The 18,831-nt window shown below is 41.8% G+C and overlaps 1 protein-coding gene across 1 annotated transcript in view; it reads right to left on the reverse strand.

The window, feature by feature from the left end:
* Nucleotides 1-777: 777 nt before the first annotated feature.
* The window catches only part of LOC121622351 (potassium channel subfamily K member 10-like), a 36,332-nt gene continuing 18,278 nt past the window's right edge, over nt 778-18,831 (reverse strand). The window contains exons 3-7 of the mRNA XM_041959305.1: nt 10,716-10,833; nt 7,327-7,487; nt 5,952-6,144; nt 2,747-2,889; nt 778-1,452 (exon numbers count right to left, since the gene is read on the reverse strand). Coding sequence (XP_041815239.1) covers nt 778-1,452; nt 2,747-2,889; nt 5,952-6,144; nt 7,327-7,487; nt 10,716-10,833 — 1,290 coding nt within the window. The remainder of the gene's footprint in view (nt 1,453-2,746; nt 2,890-5,951; nt 6,145-7,326; nt 7,488-10,715; nt 10,834-18,831) is intronic.

Genomic DNA, 18,831 nt, shown 5'->3' on the forward strand with positions numbered 1-18,831 from the left:
ACAATTTTCAAACCACACTGCAGAGGTGGACATTACCAGTGTTTGTTGGAATGAACAGTTGTGCATTAATTTTGGTCTGCACGTGGGACCTCTCGTGGCTATGCAGATGGAAAAAGAACATGTGCTGTTACATTGGTCGGTTTATCCTGTGATATACATGTGAATTAGTAATGGAGCCATTCAGTGTACAGTGTAACAGTGTATTCCTGGTGTATTAGAGATATGTGCAGGATATGCAGAGGATAAAGAACTGAAACAAAACTTTGGCAGTTAATTTGCGTGCAGCTGCGTTTACTGTTGCTGATTGACATGTACGCTAACATGAAGCAGGAGGTATTCAACACCACACATCCAGTACAGTTTGGAGTTGGTAAAACGTAATACTGAGGGAACAAATCTGCTCTCCCCTCGTCCCTCATGGAGATTATGTACTGGATCTGAGCAATTACTTTAGCTGAATACAATGTTATCATAACTGGGACATATAATGGCCAAAGCTGCAAAACTAAGACCCGAGTTGTTTTCCTTTAAACACCTATTAGCAGACAAAATACGACCATCAGCTGGCAAAACACAATTGCAGAAACCCTACCTGGTCCTGCCTCTATACAACACAATGTGTGTCAATCAGATCCAAAGGGCACAGTGAATATGTGAAAATTACAGTATATAGCACAAAGGAACAGGTGTTGTTCCTGCTTAAGCACACACAGGAATAAGGGAGACTTAAGGCACTAATGGTGGTATTTAAAACCTCCTCTTGTAGGAGGACACTGTCTATGGGTCCATCTGAATATGCAGCTCTTTTGATGGATGTGTTTTCTCACTGTCATTCTCTTTGGTCTGCTCTGGAAAAAACCCATTCTGTGGCTTGCAAGCTTCCACAAACAGTGGAAAATCAGACAAGCTAGTGTTGCACTCCTTTTCCTCATTCTCATCCTCTCCTTCGTCCTTCCTTTTACCTTCATCTGCAATGGGTGTGCTGCAGTCGAAAGTGGGCGTGCAACAGTAGGCCTCGCTGTGAGGCCGTCGAGCCTCGTCTGGGATGTTTTTCTTTAGGTCCCGATTCCTGTTGCGCTTGGCCAGCTTGGTGACAGAGCCCAGGCGGTTGAAAATGTTGTCCTCAGATGTGGTTTGGTCGTTGGAGCGCCGGTCACACTGCTCGGCCCCCCGAAGCCGGAGGTTGTTCAGCTTGGTGTCGATGCTCTCCTGGGAGGAGGTCTTATAGCTGTTGGTGTCCAGGCTGTTGAAGATGGCGCGGCGCTCTGGGGAAAGCATGTCCAGGGACACGGCGCGCTGGTCCAGGCCCAGCTGCCGTCTCTCCATGCTCCGGATGGTGGCGGCTCGCTGCAGCTTGTCGTGGACCTCGACACTCATACGCCGTCGTGTCTCCCGTAACTCTGCTCGCACATTTGCTTTCCACTCTGCTGCATGAGCCTTGATCTCTCCAACCTTGGCCAAAGACAGTTACAAATCAGTACATCAGTTATCAGTGAATGTATACTGTGTTCAAAAATAATGCTACAACACAATAATAATGTCTTTTTCAAGATAAATAAAGGAGCGCTAAGTAATCTGTGAAATTTTACCAACCCCGACTAAAAATAAAGAATATAAATAAAATTTTATATAAATTTCATCAACAGTGACAAATTTTAATCTCATCTCAGTCAGGTCTGTCATAGTATATTATGACAAACATTATATCACTGGTTCCCATCAAGGGATCATGAAATAATTAACAGGCTAGAAAAGAGGTATATGTCTGCAACACAAAGTTATATTTTTTTTTTAGGGTTTCCTCTAGTCTTTGCTTTTTTTCTTTTGAATGAGCTCATTCTCATAAATCAGTCTGAGACTGGTTACATATCGTAAGCATACTGTATGCAACAAGGAGCTTTATGTACATTGCTTTGTTTAGGGGGACACAAGATGAAAAGGGTTGGGATCACTACGTTACTTCGCTAATAAATAAAAGTGGACAAGGACACTAGCAAGCAAAGCTGAGCTGATCAGATAATCATGACATCAAAGCATCTGAAAAGCGGCGTGTGAAAGTAGTGAGTTGTTCATCATGGATGGAAAAATGACCAACAAAGATAAAGCTGTCTTTGTACAGCTGCCTCACTCTACGGCAACAAATCTGAGGACTCACCTGCTCGCTGCAACTCAAATGAGGCAGTGGAGGCCCAAGAAAGCAGAACACATGAATACCAAGCAGTTTGTTCACAGATACAAGAGTTGTTTTCTTCTCTATTTCTTATCATAACTGACTACTTTTAAGTATTTGGCAGTTGGTTCAGAGAAATAAAGGTCCTTTAAATCATAACCCAAACACTTACCTTTCTCAACCGCATTGCATTTTTACGTAATATTCAAGAACTACCATGAGACCACTGCCAGAGGGTCATGTGACAGACCATCTGTAGGCTACTATACTAGAGCTAGAGCTAGTTTGGTCATGTGACTCCCTTGAGTTATGCTGCTGTATGGTCTCTTGTTATCTTTCCTTTGGAGATGACAAGCTTGTCTGTAGCTTTTTGATGGCAGCTTTAGATAGTAGGAAGAGGCAGAGATGAGTGACTAAGATAAGATAAGTGTTGTTGATTAATCTGTTCGCATTCAAATTGCAATGCAATCTGCAATTACATTATTTTTGGTTGTAGAACAAAGCTTATCGTGTCCTGGTCAGGAATATAACATGAGTCTCAACAATCAGCATTAATCAGTCCTTATGAAGGCATACCTCTTCTTTTGTCTTTTTGGACAGCACCCTCAGCCAGTCACCAATCATGTTCAGCACTGCAGCAAAGTAGGCCAGACCACCCAGGATCCAGAACCACACTAGTGGTCTGTACCACTTCCGGTACTCGATCCTCCGGTCTCCCCCTGATTAGAAAATAAGAAATGAATAAATAAAGAAATGCTCATCTCTTTGCTGCTGTTGGTATGCACCTCCACCTGAACACATCAAGGAATGAAGCTCAGACAATCAGACGTTCAGTTAGGTCATTATGTTTTCCTCTGTGGTCACAGTCAGTGCTCATCTTCATCAAAGGTGGAGACACTGTCAACACACACAGGCTCTATAAGTCCATCAATGGATTCAGTTTTAATAAAACAATAGCCAATGACTACTTTTCACATTACTGTTGTAACAATGCTTCTTGGCAGTAAATCTTATACTGCTGGAAACCCTGTTTATTTCCCCTTTAAATGGTGCCACATGTGTAAGGAACATGCGTTTGTGGTTTGAGCAGCAGAGCTGAGCATGTGGGTTGCGCCCATTAAAATTTTTTTCAAATCCTCTCCGCCAATGGCGAGAACACTTTGCTGATTGCTGCACCGATAAAGTAACATCTTTTGCTGGAGGCAGTGTGATGGTGCATCTCCCTCACTGGAAAAACAAGGTTTGTCATCATTGGAGGCAATCTCAATGCAGAAAGATATCAAGATGATTCTGCAACCAGTGGCAACCCCGCATCGCCACAGTCTGGGACTGAACTTTGTCCTCCAAGATGACAAGCTCGCCCCCACAGAGCGCGGTTTATCAGAGACTACCTCCAGAATTTGGATTTTTTTGGAGAGAATGGACCCTGACCTCAACCCCATTGAACACGTGGGATCAGCTTGGGTGTGCTGTGCCAGAGTGACCAACAACAACCGCTGGCTGACTTGCAACAAATGCTGGTTGAAGGATGGGATGCCACTCCATGGCAGTGTGTGACCAGGCTGGTGAGCAGCATGAGGAGGAGGTGCCAGGCTGTTGTGGCTGTGTATGGTTCTTCCACACGCTACTGAGGCTTCTGTTTGTTAAATGGATAAATAGTAAAATTGCCAGTATGTCTTGTTTCTTCAGACTTCAATTATCCAATCCACCAAACAACACCAAACAAGAGTCAACAGCAGAATAAGCTGTCTGGCATTGGCAGAGAACATTTGGCAAATTTTGCATGGGTGCAACCCAGATATTCAGCTCTGCTGCTCATCCCACAAATGCATGTTCCTTACAAATGTCACACAATTTGAAAGGGAATAAACAGGCTTTCTAACAGTATAAGATTTATTGCTCCTCCTGGCTGCTGGCTCCTCCTCCTCCAGTTCAGCTGACTTGACTTTTTGCTCTTTTTTACAGTGATCTTGATGAATAACACTGTTTTAAGGTTATATTTGATTTTTTTTCCTAAAGGAGGTCTTCATGGCATGTTATTTCTCATAAGATCTTGAGGCTTCAAGTTTCCACATCACACTTGAATAAGATGCAGAGATTTAAGGTGAGCAGAGAGAATCTTTCCCCCTTCAGCAGATGAATATGAAAACAAATTGTACATACATCATTCTGCACAGTGAAGATCAAACATCACAGTGAAGCAACAATAAGAAAAAATGGCTGACTGAAGAGGGACTTTCAAGATGTAATGTGGACAGAAGGAAAGTGTGAATCTGAAACTTGTTTATTTAGGTATCATGCAACATTAAATTCACCACTTATTTTTTTTTTTAAGTTTTGCATCTTCAAAATTTATCTGTTCTACCTTGAAGGACTGACATCAGCAACGATGATCAGGTTCGTGTGAGATAGACCCGTAGCGACACTGAGCAGACAGGTGTAGAGCAGGATTGTTTACATACTGGATGGTGTAACTGTAAGTATATTTTCACTATTTTGGACCACTGTCAAGATGGTTTACATGTGAAAGTTCCTTCTATAAGGTTATCCACAGATCATAATTCCATCAAAATTGAAATGATTACGGTTTGAATTTTTGCTGTCATAACTGCTGGTGACCATGAAGAGACGCTCTTGAAACACCTGCAGGAAGTGTCTTGGCATTGTCTTGCTGGAATAAGTAGGGATGAAAAAGACATTGTCTTGATGGTAACACATGTTGCTCCAAAACCGCATGTATCTTCCAGCATTAATAGTGTCTTCACAGATACACACGCCCATACTATCACAGATGTTGCCTTTTAAACATTGCACTGGTAAAAATCTGGTTATCTTTAGCCCGGAGGACACGACATCCATGATTTCCAATAACAATTTGAAATGTGGATTCGTCAAACAACAGTGCGCTTTTCCACTTTGCAGGACAGACTCACAAGACAGACTCGAGTGGCCATGACTGATCTGCATGATGCCAGAGCCAGACAGCAAGCCATTAGGCTAGTGGCAGGCCCATCACACCTGGCGCACTGCCTCTTCTGAAAGCTTCCATCCTAGCTCCCTCCCTAATCCTACGACTGTCCACCATGCATCATAGCCAACATGCCCCCCCAACACATACCTCCTTAAAAAATGTGTGTACGCACATACACTTACACACACACACAGACACACACACACACACACAGACACACACACACACACACACACACACATGGTTCATGTCAGTGTAACTGCTTGCTATGGAAAGTGCAATATAAGCAATATTTGACCAGACTATTCAATATGTCCATATGCACACACTCTACACTGTGTAGAATTCGTTGTACATCTGTGATGAAAGTGATACTGATTGTGATGTGATCTGGTCCAGACAGGTTGGTTTCTAGATGCTGTTGATAAATAGCTTTTGCTTTGCATGGTAGAGTCTTAACTTTCATTTGTAGATGCGAAGATGCAGCAAAAAACTGTGTTTACCGATGATGGTTTTCCAAAGTGTTCCCGAGCCCGTGTAATAATATCCTTTATGTACTGTATTCTACTATTGTGCCGGTTTTAATACAACACCACGTAAGGTCATGAGCATTCAGTGTTGGTTTTCGGCCTTGCCCCTGATGTGATTCTCTTAACCTGCAGCTCTAACCATGGCGTAAATGTTGTTTAAGTCTGATCCAACTATTGATGTACTTTGAAGAATCTGTTAGTGGTTAATAATAATATGTAAGGAATGAACAGATCAGGCACTTTGATTAGTATTTTGACAATGAATGACAAGCTCTCTCACCTGCCACATAGTCTCCTATTCCAACTGTTGTCAGAGTGATGACGACAAAATATGTTGACTCCAGAGCCGTCCAGCCCTCAATGTGTTTGAAGATCACAGCTGGGATGGTGACAAACAAGATGCAGCCAGCCAGGATGAAGAGGAGAGTGGAGGCCACACGGATTTTAGTCTGGCTTATCTGGTTGTGTTTATTCTGTGAGAGAAAGTCACACCCACAGAAAGAATAAGCAATGAAAGCCATAATACCTGCTCTGTTTTCAGCAGAGTTCTGATAGTGTTTGGACTGGTTCATTATCACATCAGCATGGTCACTGATGGCGATGAGAATACACTGTTCACTGTATACGGTCGTGAGGAAGATGAAGTGACCTGGAAGTGCACTACTTCCACAGGGACAGTCACCCTTGCAGTTTGTTTCCTTGTCTTTCTTCCCTTTCCTTTTTTTTAATTTTTCTCGGTTTTCAGGCTCTCTTCACAAATTTCTCCATAGAATTACTTTGGTTTGATCAAATAAATTTGATCTAAAACCACTGCCATTTATATTTAGCCTGCATTGTTGTTGTTGTTTGTTTTGTTTGTTTGGTCTTTGTTTTTTAATCAGAAAAATATCCTAAAACAAGAAATTACATTTATTTTTTTAACATGCATGTAGAAACTAGCATCACTAATTTAATTTCTGAAAACAAATTCTAAGTAAACAGTTTGTGCAAGAAAAAAAACTTATAATTCCAAGCAGAAAGGATTTTTTTATGAATAGAAGGTTCTGCCTACATTTGACCTATTCCTAAAATCCCATTTGTACATTTGATAGGATACATGAAAAATACTTCCCATATCATTTTTGCTATTTGGAATGCAAAAACTTCCAAATTCAATATCTCAAAACCACTAAAAATACAGATAGAACCTCATAATTCCAATTGCTTATACATGAAGGAAGGTATTTGTTTATGTCACTTATGCACCCATCTCTTCCAAGACCTTTTACATTGTGATTCGTTTATTCAATTATTGTGTGTTTCCGTGTCAAAATTGATGTACTGGCACAAAGACATTTGAAACTGATTCTGGCAATAAATTTGTGTGTGAATGACTGAACTAATCTGAGTGCAGCTCTACAGAATTGCATTCCTTTAATTCCATAAAACTCTAACCCTTGTCCTAACCTCAAGATGTTTCACAGTCCAGATACAAAGCTTTCAGCAGTTTCTAGGGTAAAACTGAACATAGAAATGTCATTAGCCTTAGACATCTGAACAAATATCACTGGGTGTCTTGTCCTCTTGTTTTAAACTAAGGGACCACTTTAAATATGTCAACTCATATTTCCACAAAGCTGAGTCATAGACAAATTGACTTTTATACTGTGACTCACCCGGAACATCTTCTCCACCTTGGCAATGCTTTTGACAAATATGGTACCTAGCTGGTCCCCAACGCCTGCCAGGAGGAATCCAAACAGTGGGATGCCAAATATTGCATACAGAATACAGAAAATCTTTCCTCCCTCTGTGCTCGGGGCAATGTTACCATACCCTGGAGGAGAAAAAATAGACAAGAAGGGATTTTACTGGACTACATCAAGCAAACAAAAGCAGCAACTGAATTTACATATCAGACGTTGCTTTTAATTTTGGAAACATATCCTGAAATCTGAAATCTATTGTCCCCAATAATACAAGGATTAGATTACCAATGTGACTCAAGGTTAGAACAAAGGTTATTTATGGTTCTACCCTGGCTTTGAAAATCAAGGTTCCTGCAACATCATGATTTTTCTCGCTGTGAGAAAATACATCTGCTGATGCCTTTGGACACATCTTCAGTGATGTTCCTGGAATCATTGGGTGTTTCGGGTCTTTCAACATCATACACCATCATCCAGGTGACCCAGCCGGGGCTGATCAGACCCTAGCTTGTGTCCAGATGGCAAACTAACTACTATGGCTCCATGGATCTCCTTTCTTGAGCCACAGCCATCGAGAGGCCCTCTCTGCCGCTTCGGTGGTACTGCGGATGGCTCTCCTCCTCCTCTCTCCCTCGATGCCTAGCTTGCTGAAGGCTGTAGCCAAGGACCGGGCTGCAAAACCTCTGCACCCTACCTCCACTAGGAAGCAACTAACTTGGTGATAAAGGCAGCTTGTTTATGTGCCCTCTTGCGTCGCCGCCTTCGATGCCACTCTGCCCGGCGGAGAACTCAAATCTTCTTCCGAAGAATGCACATCAACTGAGCCAAGCCAATGCGTTCCTCTTCTCCTGCCACCTTGTGCTGTGACTTCAGGGCTCATCTCCTTCCTGATGTTATGGATCTTCACAGCTCTCTGGTTCTTTGAGTACGATGTTTCGGAACTTTTCTTCTCCTCCTCACTGAACCGTTCAGCTGCAATGTTGACAATGATCAGTGTCATGACCTGAAGTTTTTGACTGGCCTCTCCCTTCGCCACTGCCTCCAGAATTTGGTCGACATCGTCATCAAATTGTTTCCACAGTGACATCATGGTAGCTGCAGGCCATTTAATCCGCCTCCGGTCTGACTTAATGTTTGGGGATTTATTAATCACTCAATAGTGTGGTTAATGTCTTTGAGCTAACACTACTTATTTCAGTGAGTAGAACAGTAGATGACCCGGGTCAGACCAGAGATGGTGGACTGAGCATTTATGTAAGCAAAGCTTGGTGCACACTGTTGTACTCAAGAATCACTGCTCTGACCCAGAAGAGGTGAAGACCTTTCTATCACCCCAGTAAGTTTATATCACAGTTGAAACAGCAGCATTTGCTCCCCAAGTACCGCCAACATGTCTCCTGCACCACTAGAAGAGATAAGACCTCTACTCTCTGTTCTTATTTGCCAAGAACAGACTACTCATCAAACACGCCAAAGCTTCAGTAAAAGCAGCTGAAGTGTGGCCAGAGTCTGAACACACAGACTGGAGAATGTTTGCCACTAAGGCCACCCTAGACTTCCTCATGGCCTCTTCAGTTCTGAACTCTGTCAACAATAACATCAATTGTGTCACCACCTTCAAATTGATTACAACATTCCCAAATCAGAAGCCGTGGATGACTGGAACAGATAGGGCCACCTACTGCTGAAGGCATTCAACATTGCTTTCAGATCAGGTAACATGCAGGCCTACAGTTCATCCAGTCCTGAACTGAAGAGGGGCATCAAGAGGGCAAAGCCACAAGCTAAGAACTGAGGAGAGCTTCTGCAACGACTCCAACTCCTAATGCACGTGGCAAGGTATCAAGACCACCACAGACTACAAACCAACCAACACCACAACACAGTCTGCAAGACCTCCTTCCCTGAGGACATTAATAACACCCACCTTGGATAGCCCCTAGATACCCCACACCCCACATACTTAGCAGTGAATAAGGGACATACTGTGTGTCTGATGTGATAGTTTTGGCATGGGGCCTCCGCATGGTACAATGCTCTCTCTTTTCCTCTTCACCCTCTACACATCAGACTTCAGACATAACAAAAATAGCTGTCATCTGCAGAAGTTCTCTAATGATACAGCCATCGTTGGACATGTATCACAGGGGAACCAACTGGAATAGAGGGAGGCCATCACCAACTATGTCAAATGGTGTGAACTGAACCAACTGCACATAAAAGGCAGCAAGACCAAGGACGTGGTGACAGACCTCTGCAGAAAGATGCCCCGAACCACACACATCCAAGGTTCAGACATTTAGATTGTGGGGGAGTACAAATACCACTAACTGGACTGGACTAACAACACAAGCATCTTGTACAAGAAGGGCCAAAGTTGAGTCCATCTGCACAGAAGATTGAGGTCCTTTGGAGTGTGCAGGAGACTGTTAAGAACATTTTATGACTCTGTGGTTGCATCTGTATTTTTCTATGCAGTGGTCTGATGGGGCTGTGGGAGCTCTGAGAGGGACGGAAAAAGACTGAACAGACTGGTTAGGAGAGCTGGCCGTGTCCTGGACTGCCCTCTGGACACCATCGAGGAGGTGGGTGAGTGGAGGATGTTAGCCAAGCTAACACCAATCATGCATGAGACAGTGGGGGGCTTAAGCAGTTCCTTCAGCAACAGACTGCTGTTTAAAAACTGTGTAAGAAGGAAAGCTAACACAGGCCCTTCATTGCAGCGGCTGTCAGACTGTTTAACTCCAGCATCATTTAACATTAAACTGTCAACACCGTTTAACACAGCGCTGTTTCAAAAACCTACTGTTTTTGCACTGCTACTTTATTTATGTAAAACCTACTGATACTACTTGCTGCTACTTGAAGCTGCTACTTGAAGCTAATTCTGCTGATCATTAAAAGAAACCATTGTGACACACTGGAAAAAAAGACGTACATGTACAATCATCTCACAGAGAGCTTAATGACAAGAATTATTACTTTTGTTCACCTGTCACAGTAATTAGAGTGATAATTAGGGCCATTCTTCACTTTGACAATAGATTCTTTACAGAAACTGTACAGCTTAGTTTGGTTTCATGTGAGGGATTGCTGATGCTTACAACCCATTCTTATAACAGAGAAAAATGCAATCACTGTTTGGAAAAATCTATTTTTCTCTTTACAAACTTAACAAAGCAGTTAAGGATGAAGCAACGAAATATTCAATGGCATACAATCACAGATACAAGGTGGAGAACAGGGAAAATCATCTTTTACAGCTTGCACCCAATGCAACATAGAGTACATTGTCTAGATGCAATTATATGAACCTGTTCATTGTAAGACATTAGGTCATACCATAATCACAGTACCTATGGTTGTGATGACAGTTCCAGCGAAGAAGAAGGCACTTCCCAGATCCCAGTGGCTGGAGTTGTAGGAGGTATCACCAATAGGATTCACTCCGGCATTCACAGCGTCTACAGAATGCTGAGAAGAGAAGTAAAGACAGAGGCACATAGGAAAAGCTTGGTCTCAGTCTGGTTGCTGAAGATTTTGTCTTCTTGTGCTTTGGATTCAGCGTCTTGCTGGAATAACAAACTCTCCACTCATCAGTGTCTGCTAGGCTCTAAGGAAACCTTTCGCTCCTAAATACTATCACATGCTCTTTTTGCTGCTGATGTTACTGCTGGTATTGTCACTGCTATATTGCTGTATTGCTGCTGCTGTTGTGTAGATGTGGATTGTGTTTGGATTGCTCAAATATACTGAATCACAGAAACTAATGCAGACACACATTAGGGCCACTGTCTGCTTAATTGGCCAGGTTAAAAAATTATTTGGGCAGGTTGGGCACCAACAAAAGGTTAGGCTGCATTCCAATAAATTGGTCACTCCTCTTACCAGTGTGATTGAGATTGGGCATTGACCTGCAATGACTGATAACCAAATGATCACTATGGACACTGCAAAAATTTTGTGTGGAACAAGCCAATTATAACTAATTTGAAACATATTTGCTATTCCAATGAGATGTGTGATAAAAGCCAATGCAAGACAAGTTTATTTGTATAGCACATTTCCCAAAGGCAACCCAAAATGCTTTGCAGAGTATACAGGTAAAAGAAAGAAACAAACGATATAACAATCATATCAAACAAGCAGAAGCACAAACATAAAAGTTAAAAAAGCAAAAAGACAAAAGCACACATAATAAAAACAACCAAACTGACAAATAAATGTGATTTAAAAGAAAAGTAATTAGAAGCGATAGTAAATAGGTACGTATTTTAGCTTGGATTTTAAAATAGTCAGCATTGCCTTGAGTCTTAGCTCTTCTGGCAAAGACTTGTTACCGGCTTGACCAACTACATTTTATGTCACTGTATCCCAGTTTCAGTCTGTCCATCCACTCTACAGCACTGGACTTGTGCCTGTCCCCAACGTGCTCTAGAACACATCTAAGACTGCATGAAATGATGACTGGTAGACCAATGCCTGTACCGTATCTTAGAGGAACTTATCAAGGGCCACCTCTAGAGCAACGTGAAAGAGAGTTGGGAGGATATTTACAGCATTTAACCCAAATACATAAAGCTGTGTTTCAATAGACTAAAGAAGCAGCAGAGGACCAAGAGGTACAAATCCAGCCACCACTACAGAAGGTGACCCCAGGGGACTGGGTATACGTCAAAAGAAAGTGGGACCAGCCCAGACATGAAGGTTATCCTAGCAACCCCAACCACCCTTAAAGTACAATTAAGTTAATTTGGTTTGATTTCATCTTAATCACTGCTGCAGAGCAAGAGATGCAAACGAGCCTGTGAGATCACAGCCTGGACCGGAAAGGGGCGACCACTTCCCTCCGCGGGGAAAACCCTGGTCATGGAGAGACAGTCCAGAGACGAGACGAGAGACGAGCAGTAGAGAAAGCCTGAGTCCTCTTTGTAGTGGTTCATTGGCAGCCAGACAGAGTTGAAGAAGTCCAGATGAGCCAAAAAGAGAAGCGCAGTCATTCAGGAAGTGAGACGCACACGTCTCGATCAGCAGATGCACCTATTTCACGGCCCAACCAGAATGTGATCCACTTAGTTACTTCCACTGGGACACACAAACATGGGAACATGACACAGAATAGAGGGTTGCAGATGAGAGTGGGGATGTTAGCAGTCATAATACTACTAGGGCTACATTGCAGTGAAACCTGGAGCCTAGCAATGCAACACTCACAGATAAACAGAAAACAGAAGGTCGACTGTGAACTTGCAGCAGGAACAGTGGCAGTACTGCAAGCCACACTGATAGCGGACAAAAGCCTAAGCCTCATGTATGACAGTTTAAACATACACAGATCAGACTCTGACAGTAGGATCAAACCATACACCTCCTCCCAATGATCGAACAATGTAGAACAGAAGGCGTGGTTGTTCCAACATTACAATGCTCAAAAGACTGCTCTGACCAAAAGCTTGGATTAAATCAGGCCTGTAGTAGGCCCTGTAGTAAATGCACAATACATAGCACGCAACAGTAGATGGGTCAATGATTTATGGTTCAATCAACAATGTTTCTCGAAGGGCTGTGGATAGCACTGAGAGGTAGCTCCATGCCACCTCATTAATGTTTTTTCCTAGATACCCATTTCACCATAGATCACAGAGTATGCAACTACATTGGTGATGAATGTTGTACAGTAATTCCTATGAGCACAAGGGAGGATGGAAACCTAACAAAAATTCTAAACCAACTGAAGTCTTTAAGAGATCGACACGTAAAAAATTCCAATTGGAACACCAAACCACACTGGTTGGAAAAAATGTGCCTGTGGTCCTTGGCGCAATATTGCTGCTAACTGTAGTAACCACGTGCTGCGTTTTCCCCCTTATCAGAGTAATGATCAACCAAGCTACCAAAGTAGTGGGGAACTTCCTTATCCAGATCCAAAGCTTTGCAGTCTTAGACAGTGGATATAGCACACCATTAGACGACGACGTGCTGAGTCAGTATGACCCGTCATTATGGCATGTTGGCCAATTTTATAATAGCAGACAAAGACTACTGCCTCTTTTCGTGATGTTGTCATCACGAAAGGGGGGAAGTGTAGTGTCAATCTGGGGTCGTGTACTTGGGTACATTGTGTCCTTAGGTGCATCATGTCCTTGGGTGCATGAAGAGGATGTGTAAATAGATTTCTCCATCAGGAGTCCTGTGTGTCCATGTTTGACTCTATGTTTCTAGCACCTCCCCAGTCACCAGTAGAACCAATTAAGGCAAGATAGCTAATGCATTGGGGATGTTCTGGGAATGATCAGATTCCAGTAAATACAAGGCCAGGAGCATTAGGGGGAATAAAGGAGACCAGTATAAACTAGGCCAAAGAAGGTAAAAAATCGAGAATGGGTACGTGGCATAATTATGTGCCACCCCCAGTTGTAGTATAAAAAATGATGATTCAATAAGGAAAATCAGTCTGTTCTGCAGCACATACTCCATTGTGGCCTTTGTGATCTGTGAAGAGAATGAAGCTCTCTGTGTCAGGAAGTGGGGTTTCATGGGAACAAGGACCCAACTCTTCTGGACTTCTCCCCTGAGACACAGTCTCTGACCAGAGATCTGAAGTCACCTCTTGTTTTTGGAAGCTTTGGAGTTTTGCAGCCTCGTAAGAGCCACCGTCTGACTGTCCTCCAGCTTCCACCCGCATTCTAATAACAATATTGAGAACTTGAATCAGGAGATGGAGACAGCCCCACTGTATGAGTACTTGGTGACATTGGACCTAGAATAGGATTTCCCACCATCATAGTTATCAACGACTTCAGAGATTTTCTTTGTCACACACATCTCAATAGCTGAATGGTACCATTACAGTTTAATTAGATTTCCTCCACTAGACTTTAGTTTTTCAACACATCTTACCCTTATTCACCATCTTGCTTTCCTCTTGCATTCACTATTTCTCATTAAGCCATTTATTGTATTTGCAGTTTTTGTTGCATTCATCCATTTGTTGTTAGTAGTGTTGTAATAAATGTTTGTCTATAACGGGTTCTCAAACGTATTACTCAAAGGTCAACAGGGAACAGGGAAATAAACCACATCAAAACCACATTCAGCTGGGGACAGGACTGCTGTGAATAATCTCCAACTACACTGTACACACAACATCACTAACAATTTATTGACCAATAGAAAATTTATTTCAAAATACAAAATGTTTCACTACATAACTTACTGTAGCCTATTCATACATGCAGGAGGTGGCAAGGGCAATAAGTGTTCTAAGCAGATAAAAAAAACAAGCAAACAAACAAAAATCCTAATTAATCTATTATTGTTAAAAAAAAATCTTTAACAATCATGTTATTTTTATGAGTCTATATCAGTGTGAACAGCCTCCTAAAAACATGGAAAATCCATAATGATAACTAGATAGACCTTCTTACTTTAAATGCTCTCAGACCTCGGCCAAGGACGAAGTCAGTGCTCCATACAAAACCCAAAGTTCAGCTACCAATGCACGAGTCCTTATCTCAACTAAAAACTCCTCTTCAGGATCCCAGGAAGCAAACAAACATACTGTCCAAGTGACATAGGGTGCATCATACATCTCTCTGTCATGTCAACATAACTGAAGGTGGAAATACTGATGTTGTTGTTGAAAACTGCAATGTGTAACTAAAGTATCTGCAGATACTGTGAGGACTGTACTGCATCCATGTTTCACAGAGTAACATTTATCATTTCAATAGTTCACTAATTGTTACTTGTCAGACAATCATTGACATATTTATGCTTTAAAATGCTCAACTAAACTGAAGATTATCTGTTTGATACCCTTTGATATATCAACACCATAGTAAAACTGACTCTGAAACAGAGAATATTACACTATTTACTACGTGTAGGAAAGGATTCTGAGCAAAAACTCTTTCCCACTTTTGTAGTCAGGGTGTGAAATGGACAAGACTTTTTTTACCCTTCTACATACATGAAATCAAATAAAGTTTTTTATAAAACGTTTATTAAAGACCATGATATCATCATGATATCATTTATCATGAAAGGTTTCCTTGTATACTTAAGTTGTGACAGCTGGTAATTCAGTTCTGAGGTCACAATGGGCATCCTGACATAGGATATCCAGACTTCTTTAGGCCTTTGCTTGACTGAAGCACAACACCTGCCCCGCAATAACTTCTTCCTCTGGTGGTTTCCCATGCTGTGATTGAGAGAGTTTCCAGAGAGGGTCCAGGAACATCTCATCAATCACAGCTTCATCAGGTCACTCAGGTAGATTACACTGTTGTATCAGGAGCTTCTCCACATCACTGAAGACTGTCCTAAGGACTGGCACTGAGCCTGGAATAACATGATAGAAAAGGTTCAAGCACTATTGCAATAAACTTGCAAGTGATACAAACACACACATCCACTAATCAGATGGCTGATCCCTGCAGTCTACATGTCGAAGTGGGAAAGATAGGGCAAGATATTAACCCCAAACTGGTGTGTGAGCGTGTGTGAATGGTCATCATTCCTGATGAGCAGGGAGCACCTTGCATAGTAGCCTCTGCCAGCAGTGTGACTTATGTTGTAAAAGTGCTTTGAGTGGTTGGTAAGACTAGAATATATATAAACGCCTCTTCTTTTGTATGGATGTTAAATAGGCCCGAGAGGCGGCATTGGGAACAGTGGATGTGCCAACAGCTTTTGCAGGACACAGTAGCCTGGACAGCTGTAACAGAAATGCATTTTTATAATGAACAGCTAACAATATGACATAGGTCAAATACATAAAAATATTACCAGGGGCAGTTCTGACAGATCCATAAAAATAAATGTAGATATGTTAGAAAATTAGTCGGGTTGGAGATAACATTACTGTTCATGTCAGTACAATCAGCAAAATGTGTCTCATTCAGGAGCTCGGCTTTGCTCGAATGACTGCAGAATTTATTTTCATGGCAAAATATTCATGATAACATACAGGTAGAGCTACATCCACAGCTTATACTGCTCACCCAGCCCAGATCAGTACGCCTCAATCCACCCTGACAGCAGCCACACCATCCCTCCCTCACTCTCACCTGCCCACTCACTCATTCTGCCCGTTTAACATCAGCCTGCACACAGCAGCTATAACACTAGTGGTGCCTAAAACAATCAAGACCACCCAAATGGCAAAGTCCTTGCTCTTCAATAAAACTGCTCTCTGTCCTTAACTTAGAGTTACAAGTTTGTATACATGTTACCCTCCAGCTTCGGTTGCACTCACACACACAATATCTAGTTAGTCCTCTTGGCTAGAGACCAACAATATTCCAAATAATTAGTAAATGATTATCAAAGGGTTTGCCTTGGGGTTGCATTACAGTTACAGGACTAGCTAGTTCAGCTGTAAATTAACTAATGTGAACATATGCACATAGGTAGCATTCACACAGCACCAGCTAGTGGCACCATAACCAGCTAACTGTAAGCAAAAATGAAATTATCAACTCAATTAGTGATCTACTTCAGAAAATGTTTTTACTCACCATTTCAGTGCTTGGGGAAGGGTCCTGGGCCAGAATCGATTCTTTCTTCAAATTAATTTTGATTCAATCAAAATATAGCCCCAGATTCTGCATACACTGCTGTGTAAAATGTGCTGTACAGATCCAAATAACTGGACTGGTCGATGCAGCTATCCAGAAATTAAATTCATCCACTCTTCATTCAATAGTTTTAATGCACTGCAGCCAGGTTTTATACTCCCCCTTTGTGGCCAGTTTTTAGCAGCATGGCTATACTCTCCCACTTTCCACCCATCTCAAAGGCTCTGCTGGAAAGAAGGTGGCAGTGAGAGGGTGAAGTTATGCACATGTTTAGCTCAATGACTAGTGGCTATCCAGTTTCTACATAGACAGCCCATCAGATTCTTACTGGCTTGTAAAGCTGGAATCTAAATATTTGTTGTTTGCTTGTTTTGCATAGTTTGACAAATATAGACTTACAGACTTCTGATTGACTGTATTGCAGTGAGGCAACCTTTTGTCACACATTAGCGAATATACTTCAAGACTTTCAGCTCTTGCACTTACGCTGAACTTTGAATAAAACGTGAAAATTTTGACTGCAGTATTGGTAAAAAAGCGAGTTTACACAAAAACCACTCCTGAATCCACCAGTCATGTCCAAATCTTATACAATGAATTTAACATGTATGTACAACATGTGGAAAAACTTTCACCCAAATCTGCACTGCAAATTTTGATATATAAACTTTTCACATTTGGGACACCCCCTACAGGAAGAATATCCCAGCTGTTACAATTTCTGACACAAAGATATTCTTGTGCACAAGAACAAAATGATTATAACAGATAGAATAGGGCTGCTGCTGGAACCCTAATAACTTTGTTCACTGCATTGTCATTGTGTTGCGTGTTACCACAGCCCAAATATGATTTCTAGAGAATATTTCCCCGGCTCAACCAACCATCATCTTTATGAAGTTACAACATAGACGTCTTTAGATCAAATTTCAAAAACAAATTCTGTATTCCTTTTTCATTTCATTCTGAATTAAATGTTGCATTCAATATTTGAGTAGACAAACAGGATTTAGATTAGTTAGACCATGTGTCATCATCACTTTGTTAGGGCTACAGTAACACCTCTCAGGGGATGGTGAAAAGAACATTTCTGAGGCTGCCTCTCTGCAATGTTTGCCTCTGCACAGCGAACGAGCTTAGCTGAAGTGCAGGAAGAGGACACAGAGACAAAGTAGACATCAGGAGCTGGCATCACACTCAGTGCCAGTCTGCCCTGCGAGTGTCCGGCATGGCAGATGGAGTCTCAGTGTAATGAGGCACACTCAGGGTGTGACAGATAGCTGTGTGGAAAGCTGAAGGGCAAACACACAAGGACACAACTGATGCACCTCATCTACAGAGAGTCAAACTCTGAACAAAAGTTCCACTTTGACACAGCAGTGTGTGCTTGGACCATGTTATCAGAAACAATGCCAATTCATTCAGACCGTCATCCACAACAGAAACATGATGCTCCATACACTAATGTCGCAAGATAGTTAAATACAAAAGAAATATTTTGGTTCCAGCCATAATGATAAATGTCACAGCAAACGTTTTATTTATGTATCCTCACGACAGTGCTTTTATTCGGTTTTGTTAATAGCACCGTGGATGATGCTATTTGTGTTCAGTGTTTAAAAGTAAGAATATTGCTAGAATACAGAGAGTCAGTCAGGTCAAACCTGTAAGCCTGCTGAAACATGGGCTAGAAAGCTAGATTTACTGTGTTTCCCAGCCAGCAGAATACTTTATATTCTTTATATTTTATTTTTACTTTCCTCACACACGTTAATATGGACATTAGGCAAGTTATAATTGTGCCACTCAGTTCTGTTGTTCTTATGAAGGGTGACTACATTGTGGCCATGCAGATTTCTTTGAAGACAAAGAATTATTTTAATTTCTTAAG

Source organism: Chelmon rostratus, chromosome 18, assembly GCF_017976325.1.
Source record: "Chelmon rostratus isolate fCheRos1 chromosome 18, fCheRos1.pri, whole genome shotgun sequence".
In the NCBI taxonomy this organism is placed as follows: domain Eukaryota; kingdom Metazoa; phylum Chordata; class Actinopteri; order Chaetodontiformes; family Chaetodontidae; genus Chelmon; species Chelmon rostratus.